At 39.1% G+C, this 12,445-nt stretch overlaps 1 protein-coding gene across 2 annotated transcripts in view; it reads left to right on the plus strand.

Annotated features, from left to right (window-relative positions):
* The window catches only part of ammecr1 (AMMECR nuclear protein 1), a 45,744-nt gene extending 34,560 nt beyond the window's left edge, over positions 1 to 11,184 (plus strand). Inside the window, exons 4-6 of one of the 2 annotated variants that reach the window (XM_027154314.2) lie at positions 4,359 to 4,449; positions 4,929 to 5,025; positions 6,222 to 11,184. In XM_027154314.2, coding sequence (XP_027010115.1) covers positions 4,359 to 4,449; positions 4,929 to 5,025; positions 6,222 to 6,336 — 303 coding nt within the window. In that variant the 3' untranslated portion in view covers positions 6,337 to 11,184. The remainder of the gene's footprint in view (positions 1 to 4,358; positions 4,450 to 4,928; positions 5,026 to 6,221) is intronic. The other variant, XM_047805747.1, reaches the window with a different exon arrangement.
* The last annotated feature ends 1,261 nt before the right edge of the window (positions 11,185 to 12,445 follow it).

Below are 12,445 nucleotides of genomic sequence, written 5' to 3' on the forward strand. Positions count from 1 at the left end.
AATTTTAATTCTATGAAGATTTTTATTTATTTATTTACTGTTCAGTTTTCAATATACTGTAACCTTAAATCAGTATCAGGTTTATTGGTCAAGTGTGAGTCACAAACAGCTAGAACCAAATTCTGTGTGTCAACATCAAAAGTACACACACAAATAACACTATACTATACAATACACACACAAATAACACGAGACGAGACAAGACACACAGAAAGAACACGAGACGATACAAGACACACAGAAAGAACACGAGACGAGAGAATGACACACAGAAAAACACGAGACGAGACAAGACACACAGAAAGAACACGAGACGAGGACAAGACACACAGAAAAACACGAGACGAGACAAGACACACAATACATAACACGAGACGAGACAAGACACACAGAATAACACGAGACGAACAAGACACACAGAAAGAACACGAGACGTAGACTAGACACACAGAAAGAACACGGGAGACACGACACAGAAAGAACACGAGACGAGACAAGACAGACAGAAAGAAACACGGAGACAAGACACACAGAAAGAACACGAGGACGAGACAAGACACACAGAAAGAACACGGAGACAAGACACACAGAAAGAACACGAGACGAGACAAGACACACAGAAAGAACACGAGACGAGACAAGACACACAGAAAGAACACGCGACGAGACAAGACACACAAGGGAAACGAGACAAGACACACAGAGAAAGAACACGAGACGAGACAAGACACACAGAAAGAACCACGGAGACTAGACAAGACACACAGAAAGAACACGAGACGAGACAATACACACATAAATAACACTATACTATACAATACACACATAAATAACACTATACTATACAATACACACATAAATAACACTATACTATACAATACACACATAAGTAACACTATACAATACACACATAAATAACACTATACTATACAATACAGACATAAATAACACTATACTATACAATACACACATAAATAACACAATACTATACAATACACATAAGTAACACTATACTATACAATACACACATAACACTATACTATACAATACACACATAAATAACACTATACTATACAATACAGACATAAATAACACTATACTATACAATACACACATAAATAACACTATACTATACAATACACACATGTAACACAATACAATACACACATAAATAACACTATACTATACAATACACACATAAGTAACACTATACAATACAATACACACATAAATAACCACGATACTATACAATACACACAGAAAGAACACGAGACGAGACAAGACACACAGAAAGAACACGAGACGAGACAAGACACAGAAGGAACACGAGACGAGACAAGACACACAGAAAGAACACGAGACGAGACAAGACACACAGAAAGAACACGAGACGAGACAAGACACACAGAAAGAACACGAGACGACACAAGACAAACAGAAAGAACACGAGACGAGACAAGACAAACAGAAAGAACACGAGACGAGACACACAGAAAGAAACACGAGACGACACAAGACACACAGAAAGAACACGAGACGAGACAAGACACACAGAAAGAACACGAGACGAGACAAGACACACAGAAAGAACACGAGACGAGACAAGACACACAGAAAGAACACGAGACGAGACAAGACACACAGAAAGAACACGATACGAGACAAGACACACAGAAAGAACACGAGACGAGACAAGACAGACAGAAAGAACACGAGACGAGACAAGACACACACAAAGAACACGAGACGAGACAAGACACACACAAAGAACACGAGACGACACACACAGAAAGAACACGAGACGAGACAAGACACACAGAAAGAACACGAGACGAGACAAGACACACAGAAAGAACACGAGACGAGACAAGACACACAGAAAGAACACGAGACGAGACAAGACACACAGAAAGAACACGGAGACAAGACACACAGAAAGAACACGAGACGAGACAAGACACACAGAAAGAACACGGAGACAAGACACACAGAAAGAACACGAGACGAGACAAGACACACAGAAAGAACACGGAGACAAGACACACAGAAAGAACCACGAGACGAGACAAGACACACAGAAAGAACCACGAGACGAGACAAGACCACACAGAAATAACACGAGACTGAACAGACACACAAGTAAAAGATGACAAGACACACAGAAAGAACACAGACGAGACAAGACACACAGAAAGAAACACTAGACAGACAATACACACAGAAAAAACACGAGACTAGACAAGACACACACAAAAACACTAACTACACACACATAAATAACACTATACTATACAAGACACACATAAATAACACGAGAGAGACAAGACAGACATAAATAACACGATACAAGCACAGAAAAACACGAGACGAACAAGACACACAGAAAGAACACTGAACAAGACACACAGAAAGAACACGAGACATACAAGACAACAGAAAGAACACACGAGACACAAAACACACAAAATAACACGATACTATACATACACACAAGGTAAAAATATACAATACACACAAAAGAACACTATACTATACAATACACACATAAATAACCTAGACTCTAAATAACATACATAAATAACACTATACTATACAAGACACACAAGTAAAACTAGACAAGTACACACATAAATAACACTATACTATACAATACACACATAAATAACACGAGTACGATACATACACACAGAAATATACACTATGACTATGACAATACACACATAAATAACACTATACTATACAATACACACATAAGTAACACTATACAATACACACATAAATAACACTATACTATACAATACAGACATAAATAACACTATACTATACAATACACACATAAATAACACAATACTATACAATACACATAAGTAACACTATACTATACAATACACACATAACACTATACTATACAATACACACATAAATAACACTATACTATACAATACAGACATAAATAACACTATACTATACAATACACACATAAATAACACTATACTATACAATACACACATGTAACACAATACAATACACACATAAATAACACTATACTATACAATACACACATAAGTAACACTATACAATACAATACACACATAAATAACACTATACTATACAATACACACATAAATAACACTATACTATACAATACACACATAAATAACACTATACTATACAATACACATAAGTAACACTATACTATACAATACACACATAAATAACACTATACTATACAATACACACATAAATAACACTATACTATACAATACACACATAAATAACACTATACTACACAATACAAACATAAATAACACTATACTATACAATACACACATAAATAACACTATACTATACACACATAAATAACACTATACTACACAATACACACATAAATAACACTATACTATACAATACACACATAAATAACACTATACTAGACAATACACACATAAATAACACTATACTATACAATACACACACAAATAACACGAGACGATACAATACACACACAAAGAACACGATACTACACACACATAAAGAACACTAGACGATACAAGACACACAGAAATAACACGATACAGACAATACACACAGAAATAACACTATACTATACAATACACACATAAATAACACTATACTATACAATACACACATAAATAACACTATACTATACAATACACACATAAATAACACTATACTATACAATACACACATAAATAACACTATACTATACAATACACACATAAATAACACTATACTATACAATACATACATAAATAACACTATACTATACAATACACACATAAATAACACTATACTATACAATACACACATAAATAACACTACACTATACAATACACACATAAATAACACTATACTATACAATACACACATAAATAACACTATACTATACAATACACACATAAATAACACTATACTATACAATACACACATAAATAACACTATACTATACAATACACACATAAATAACACAATACTAGTTTTTGACTAATATCCGATCCACAGTTTTCTTTGGTTTTAGGATCAGTGCCATTTCTTGAGAAAACACGAGGGAAAGATTAGATTTTGGCAAAAAAGTTTTTATTCTGAAAAAAGAAGTGTTTTTATATATAAAGAAATTATGATTTTTAAAAAAATGATTTTTATTAGATTTATTTATACTTATTTATAATATTTATTATAGTTACTATATTTGATGTGTGTGAGAAGTTAAAGAACACAGGATTGATAACAGAACAGAAAATCATGACGTCTGTAATGTGATCAAACTGTATCCTCTCTCTCTCTCTCTCTCTCTCTCTCTCTCTCTCTTTCTTTCCCCCTCCCTCCCCCTCCCCTAGGTGGGTGTTCACGGCATTAGGATAGAATTTTTCAATGAAAAAGGATCAAAGCGCACCGCCACCTATCTGCCAGAGGTTGCAAAGGAGCAAGGTGAGATCAAACACGGACTCGGTGCGTTGACGAGTGATTTTACGTCCTGTGGTGTTCCGTGCTGTTGTAAGTGTTGTGTGTTGTACATGAAATGAGATTTAAAGCTGATTAAAGGAGCTGCATGAGTCAGAGTGAATACTTTGAGTTAAAGTTGCACTGCAGAGCTGATCTCACTGCTTATTTCTCACATCCTGTGTCAGCGTCACCATTCGAGTTTAAATCCAATTTATTTCTGATTTAAAAAAATTCAAACCAAATAAATAGCGGGACTCGTTGCTTAGCGTTGTCTCGTACTGTAATTTGAAAGAAATAAAAGAACCAAAAGCAAAACTAGAGTAAATTCATGAAGAGTCTGTGCTGAACTGTGATCCTGGACCCGCTGAAGCTAGAGGTTTCTTTTCATCGTTCTTTTACACGGCACAGTCAGAAACAGGTTCATGAAGGAGAATGAGATGATTTCCTTTTTCTGTGCCGTGTAGGATGGGACCACATTCAAACCATAGATTCCTTACTTCGAAAGGGAGGATACAAAGCTCCCATCACAAACGACTTCAGGAAGACCATCAAACTGACCAGGTACAACAATTCTTAATTTCTGTCTAAAATCTCTGGGTTCTCATCTAAGCTGTAGATCAGAGCTTTATTTCAGCCTCTTGTCAATTTTAGGGGTTTAGGGTCAATTTTAGGGTCAAAATTTCTTTACTAGGTCTTTAATTCTGATGTAAACGACCTGAATGCTGCTTATCGTTAAACCGGAACGACCAGAGCTCTGGGTTTGTACCTCGTGTTCATTACTAAACAATAAACTGTTTGATTAACGTGCTGCCGCTACGTTCTTAAACGTCACGATAAGTGACGGAGAACGTCAGCGCCGTCCGTGTTACGACGGCGTAGCCGAGCGTTGATTATTAGCGATGTCGCGCGTGTGCGGTTTTATTTTCCTGAACATCAGGAAGAATCTTCTGAGCTACACTTTATTAGTGTTGTGTGTTGCCATGGTAACCTGCGGTACAGCGTGCATTAACGGTTTCAGTGTGATGAGACGTAATTGCTCACGGTGAAACGCCGCTGTACCGAATAACTCAAATCAGCAGTTCATCCAATCAGACGATCAGCCAGAGTCTATGACTGTGCTCGTTTTTGACCAGATTTATTTCTTTCTTTAATATAAAATTTATTTATTTATTTATTTATTTATTTATTTATTTATTTATTTATTTATTTATTTATTTAACCCCCACCCATAATGTCCCAGTTCTGGAACGTTCTGAACAGATAGCAGACGCTTAGCAACGGAAACGACGACACAAGCGGCAGATGGGGGATTTAATTTTCCTGCCACTCCACAATGTCCAGTGGGAGAGATCAGATAATCCTTTAAAATCAAGTCTGTACATACACAACAACAACAACTGATAATGTCTTACACACACACACACACACACACACACACACACACACACACACACACACGAATGATGACTAAGAGCTGATTTGTTCAAATATACCTTTTAAAGTGTTACTTTTATAAAAAATCTTATAAATACTGTTTGTCTCTCTTGTTCTCCGTGTGTCAGACCTCAGAGGCTCCTTCATGTCATGATCTTTGTACCTTCTGATCTTGTTTCCTGTAGAGGGTCCAGCTTGTGTTCCTCAGCAGTTCCTCTCCTCAGCTTCAGCTTCATCTCCTGAGTTCTCACTCGTTTGCGTGTCCTCGATCCTCCACGTTCGCTCCTCACTCTTAAAGTTCTCCTTGTTTTTTTTTTCTTCAGGTACCGTAGTGAGAAGTTGACGATGAGCTACGCGGAGTACATCGCCCATCGCCAGCACCACCACTACCAGAACGGCATCGGGCACCCTCTCCCCCCCTACAACCATTATTCCTGACAGCGAGCCGCATGACCAGTCACTGGACCTCTCCGCGGACCTCTTCCCCGGAGAGCCCGCCCCCTCGTGGTCTAGCTATCTCTACTACTGTACCATTTTATGATGATAGTTTCCGTTGCCATGCTAGCTCTCTGTTTCAGACGGTGGCATGGCAGCGGGTGGCAAAGAAGAATCACTATTATTACATGGAGAAAAAAAATCAAATCAGCTCATTTATTTTCACCTTTTTATCCTTTCGATTAATTTCGATCTTTTTGCAGCATATATATAAAAATATATATCGTATAACCCTTTTTTTCCTCCTATTTTTTTAAAAAGCAATTAAACAAGTACTGCTTTTTTTTTTATGCTGAATTTTTTTCTTTCCAACAATCCGAATCAGGTTTTTTCAGTCTGTGGATGGAAATAAGTCATATTAAAGAGAGGCTCGTCTCGCAGACGTTTGTTTAAGTAAACGATGCTTTCGTTCCGCTAAATGTTACATGACTTCGACCGCGTTACCATTAAACCAGCAGGCAAATCACGCTACACAGGAAAAACCTATTCGCTGGGAAACGGAAAGCAGTGAAACGTTTTTCGCCAGTTTGAGGGTGAAGCTTTCTGATTGGTCGGTTCCGTATTTCGTAATTCTCACGTAAAGTTCAAATCGCTGATTTATTTCAGTCTCGACGTTTAATTGCGTTTTTTTTTTAAAGCCTGTGTTCCGAAACCTCCGTTCTTTCAGTGCTGTGAGCTTTTTATGAAGATTCGTCGTAACCGAATCGTACCGTAACGTAACGCGGTGCTTTTTGTCATATATCACTGAACGGCGTTTGTGTCGACGTCAGAGAATCCGTCAAAAACAGAGGGAAATAATGTAAGTTCGATTGAGCCGTGAAGAAAAAAAAACCTCTCAAATGCTATTAGTGATGTGATTATTTAGTATTTATAAACGTCTCCCGGTTTATTGTGGTGATGCCGTAACCCGCGTAAAAGTCGTGTACCGTTTGTCCGCTTGGTTGTTTTTATCATTTATGTTTTTATCTCCAGCAAGTGGCCACCAGGGGGAGTTTGTTTGTTTGTCTCTTCTTTCTTCTCTCTGCGATTCTATTTCCATCTGATTCTGGATATTTGTGAGGTGTGACTTGAATCGGTGATTAATGCCGTAGGGTTTGGGGTTTTTTTCTGCTTCCTGACTGAGGTTGGTGAGAAACAGACTCACATGGCAGTCCTGCTGTTTATCTTTTCCTTTTCCTGTGTGGTGTTCGATGTGATGCTGAGAAACTCGTCAGAAGAAACCGCTTAACTAAATGAGATATCAGAAAAGTCCAGATTTCGTCTTCAGTGTCTGAGAGCCGCTCGTCTCTTTGATGGATTTTTTTGGATGATGTCATCTTTATTTACTCACTATGGCTTTGATAAACTGGTCCCTTTTTTTGTCTCACCCTCCTCCTTTTGTACAAACATCACGCTGTTCTGATCGGCGCTCCGTCAGAACTCGGTTCCCCTTCTGTTCATTACATTACTTCATGTTGTGGTACAGAAGGTGCTCAGACTTTACAGTTTTGTTTCTCACTGAGGGACCATAAAGAGGAAGATGATGATGATGATGATTATGATGATGATGATGATGATGTGGCTCTTCCAGTATTTTCCCAGTAAAAAAACCCTGGGTGTCTTTGAGGAGAACAGGATTTCGTTCCTCTCCTTTGGGATGCTGTTTTTTTCTTTATTTTCTTCATCACACGGAGAGGAAAAAACTTAAAAGACTTAAACGTGGCTCAGCTGAAGGAGACGAGCGTAAAGAAAAACTAAAAGCCATATTCTTCTTAAGACATCGTGAAATGTTCAGGTTGGTGGTGGTTTTGTTTACGGGAAGTTTTCAGTTGCTGATGCATTTAACCGTGAACGCTTTATGATCGGGTCTGGGTCCTGGTCTGGGTCCTGGTCTGGGTCTGGGTTGTTCCTGATCACGTGACGCGTGTGGAAACAATACCTGAGATGTTACCTCATGCAATGAGACATTCACGCTGATCCATCATTAACACCACCATCATTAACACCGCTGCCACTTCACCTTATGATGCTTAGCACAAGCAGTGTGTTTACGTCCATGTCCAAGCGCCACACAATCCGACACCAGTTGCCATGATGCACCAGATCGTGTGTGGATCTTCACGTCAAGCACAGGTGGAGCACAACCGGAACGTGCGGCGAGGCGTGGCGTCCGTATCGCGTCCCCCGTCGCATCGTCTCGTGTCTCGCGGTTTCTGTCAGAAATAAATCATTTCTTCTGCCTTCTCTCGACGGTGGTGATGAGAAGCTTTGTGCGGAGGTCTTTTACCAAACGATCGGACAGTTAGCAGTTCCGCTCTCCTCCTGTTCTCGGCTGCGGCGTCACAGGACGGAGTTTTGGAGATTTACCGACGATTTTGTTTCTAAGAGCTGAGAGACTTTTCCCACGCACAGGACGACTCTTTCTCTCTTTGCTTTTCATATGCAAAAAAAAAGTGTTAAGGGCTTTTGAGTGTTCCATCCACAGTCATCTCCAGCTCTGTGAAAAGTAGAAACGAAAACTAATCCCTCCTCTCCGTTGTGTTGCCTTACAGACGGATCAGAACAGAAACGGTCGCTCCTGATCGCTCGGGTCGCGTCTCTACGCCACGGTGATTACTTTCATCTCCAGCAAACAAAACTAAAAACCATCCCTCCGTTAGATCGCGTCTCCGTCTCGGTTCTCCGTCTTATTTCTCCGGACACGTTTAGAACGTGAACGTCTCCGTCGCAGGCGGCGAGCGATCGGAACGCCGTTTTTTTTTCTGATCCTCACTCGAGTTCAGCACAAACTGGAGTTTATATTTTAACCCTTTTTTCTGCTGCAAAACAAAAAGTACATCAAGTTTTTTTTTTTTTTTTCTTTTGCTGACGTGAACGAACATATTTATGCACATCTGCAATACATCTTTTTGGGTGTATGTTCCTGAAGACCTGAGGAATGAACAGAGAGAGAGAGAGAGAGAACATAGATGATATAAAATGGTGCTACTGGACCTCATTTTTTTCTGGGGGGGTTAAAGGTCACACTTTAACGTGACTGGTCATGCGGACTCATCAGTCATATCAGACTTATTCTTATCCTCGATATATGCAGATCTGTTTTACAGGTGTTGTTGTTTTTGTTTAGTTTTGTTGTTGTTTTTTTGTTTTGTTGTTGTTTTTATTTGTCGTTCCTTCACGTGTAACAAACTGAAATTTCCTGCAGGTTTGAAAGGACAAGGAGTCACGTGTCTAACTCCACCCTTCCCTCATGGCCTTGGGGGGAAACACACGGTCATACACGTCTCACTTCATCTGTCGTACGGTAGAACGGCATGGCCGCAAACACACGCACACACACACATACGCATACACACACACATACGCACGCACGCACACATGCACACACACACACACGTGCGCGCGCACACGCACACGTGCGCACGCACACATACACGCACATACACACACACGCACGCACGCACGCACACACATATACACACACACATACACACACACACGCACACACATACACACATATACACACACACACATACACACACACGCACACACATACACACACACACACACACACAGATACACACACACACGCACACACATACACACACACACATACACACACACACACACACACATACACACACACACGCACACACATACACACACACGCACACACATACACACAACCTCTCAATCTCCCGTTCATCATCGTGTTTATTATTTTCTCCTCGCTCAGTGTTGAAGGCTCCACATTAACTTTGTGTGTTCGATCGAACCAAAGATGCCTCCAGCCATGTCCTGATGCTGCTCTCAGACCTGCCTTCCTGTCCTTCCAAAACACACACACACACCCCTGCAAGAAAAATACTGTTGTTTTTGTCCGTTTTTTTTTTTTTTTTTTTTAATATTGTTTTGTATAATTTCTAACATTTCGTTTATCATCATTTTAAATTTCGTTCCCTGCAGTTCAGCGACGATCCGCTTCTCGCCCGTCGCGTGCGGCTGCGATCCGGTTCAGTTTTATTGTTTTTATTGTTTTCCTTTATATTTTTACTGTTACCATGTATTTCTTTCTTTCTTTCTTTTTTTTTTTTTTTTTTAAGAAAACCTGATAGCGTGCCTCTTAGATTCATGGGTTTCTTAATGTGTTTTTTCCTAAAGACCAGCAGTTATACTTTATATAAAGATGTGTTGATCCTTATTTTTAAATGCCATTAAACAAAAAAAGCCTCTTTTCTTTACTCTGGACCCAGTAGCAGCACTGGTATACAATCGCACTGAAGACAAAAGAAAAATCTTTAAATAAAAAAACAAAACAAAAAAAAAAGGCGTATAAATAAATTATAATAATAAATGACATGAAATACAGAAGAACTACAATAAACATGTTTCAGAAGATTTTTTTAAGAAACTACGCTTAAGCAGAAAAAACAGACGACAGTAAACATTTTTGTACACCAAGAGGAAAAAAAAGACGATTCTTTAAAAAAAACAAAACCAAAAAAAACAAGAAAAAAAGCAAAAGATTTTGGATCTAGTTTCTAAATTATTTTAGTGGTTTTTCTATGTTCTGGAAATTTGAGCTGAGTTTTTTGGACGTGTGACTCGCTGACTGACGTTTTTTCTGAGCAGCTTCGGCACCGGGGGCTCCGGGTTACCTGGCGTAGCCCTTCGTCACACTCGCTCCTTCACTTCTTTTCTATTTCTATTCAGTTTGGAGGTTTTTTTCTGCTTAAATAACTTGAAATTATTGATGATTAAACTTGGAGAAATTGAAAAAAAATATATATAAACAAAAAAAATAAAAAAATTCAATAAATAAGACAGACAGATTCTTCCCTTCCCTGTAGGACTAGAACCTTCCTCTTCCTCTTCCTCCTCACCTGAATTTGCTATTGTGGTGTGAAGAAACTTGAAACGGGCATTTATTAAAGATTGCTGATCGATTATGACTCAAAGTTTAAAATAAAAAAAATGAAGGTTAAAAAAAAAAAACAGAAAAATGACAAAAACCATTAAAAAACCTGTGCGTTGGGGGGAAACTCGTATATAGATGGATTATCAGTGGGTATGTGAGCTGTGGCGATGATGTAGTTTTAAACCTTGTTATTACCTTTTAAATCATTTATCCAATAAAAAAAAATATTCTGAAAGAACAAACGTGCAGCGTTTTCTCTCGGATTTCTTCTTCCGACGAAGCTGTCTGACGTATTTACGTGAAAACGCTGCTGTGGCCTTAAAGACAAAAACATCCAAATCCCTCGTTCTTCACCACGAGACGCTCCAAAGCACGACTGTTTTATTCTGTAACAAAATTCAGTTAAATGTCTACAATATTGATCGTTGCAGAGATGGGGTACTCGAGTCATATGACTTGACTCGAGTCAGACTTGGGTCACAAATTTGAGACTTGAGTCTTGCTTGACAGATATTAAAAAAAGACTCGACGTTCATGACTTGAGACTTGACTCGGACTTGAGTTAAATGACTCAGATGGCGGACTTGACTCGAGTCAGACTTAAATCACAAATTTCAGACTTGCTTGACGAATATTAACAAAAGACTCGACTTGACATTGATGACTTGAGACTTGACTCGGACTCGCACGTGTGTGACTTACTCCCACCTCTGGATCGTTGTATTAAACAGGTTTGGATTGTGAACGATGTGGAAGCTGCCATCAAACGTGTTTCTGTTAGCAACAAGCTAGCAGCTAGCCTGTCGTGTTGCCGTGATGTTTCGGAAACAAACCCGGGGCAGAAAACGACTTCCTGACTTCGGAATCCGACTCGAGAGACGTTTTCCTGAAGTTTTACCTGGTCTAGAAACTTTGGTTTGGTTTACAGCTTCCCCCGTTACCCACGATGCTGTGCTGTTAGCGGCACGTTGGGATTTCGGTCTGTGGTGCTTTCGCCTCCTCACCTGTTCTGATCTGACAGAAAATACGTGTGTGTGTGTGTGTGTGTGTGTGATGTCACTCATAACAATAAGGACACTAATGAGACTTGAATATTTACACTTTGTGGTGTTTCGGCTGTATGAAGGTGGTGATGAAGAACACTGGAGGAAACAA

Source organism: Tachysurus fulvidraco, chromosome 21 (genome assembly GCF_022655615.1).
Source record: "Tachysurus fulvidraco isolate hzauxx_2018 chromosome 21, HZAU_PFXX_2.0, whole genome shotgun sequence".
NCBI classification, from domain to species: domain Eukaryota; kingdom Metazoa; phylum Chordata; class Actinopteri; order Siluriformes; family Bagridae; genus Tachysurus; species Tachysurus fulvidraco.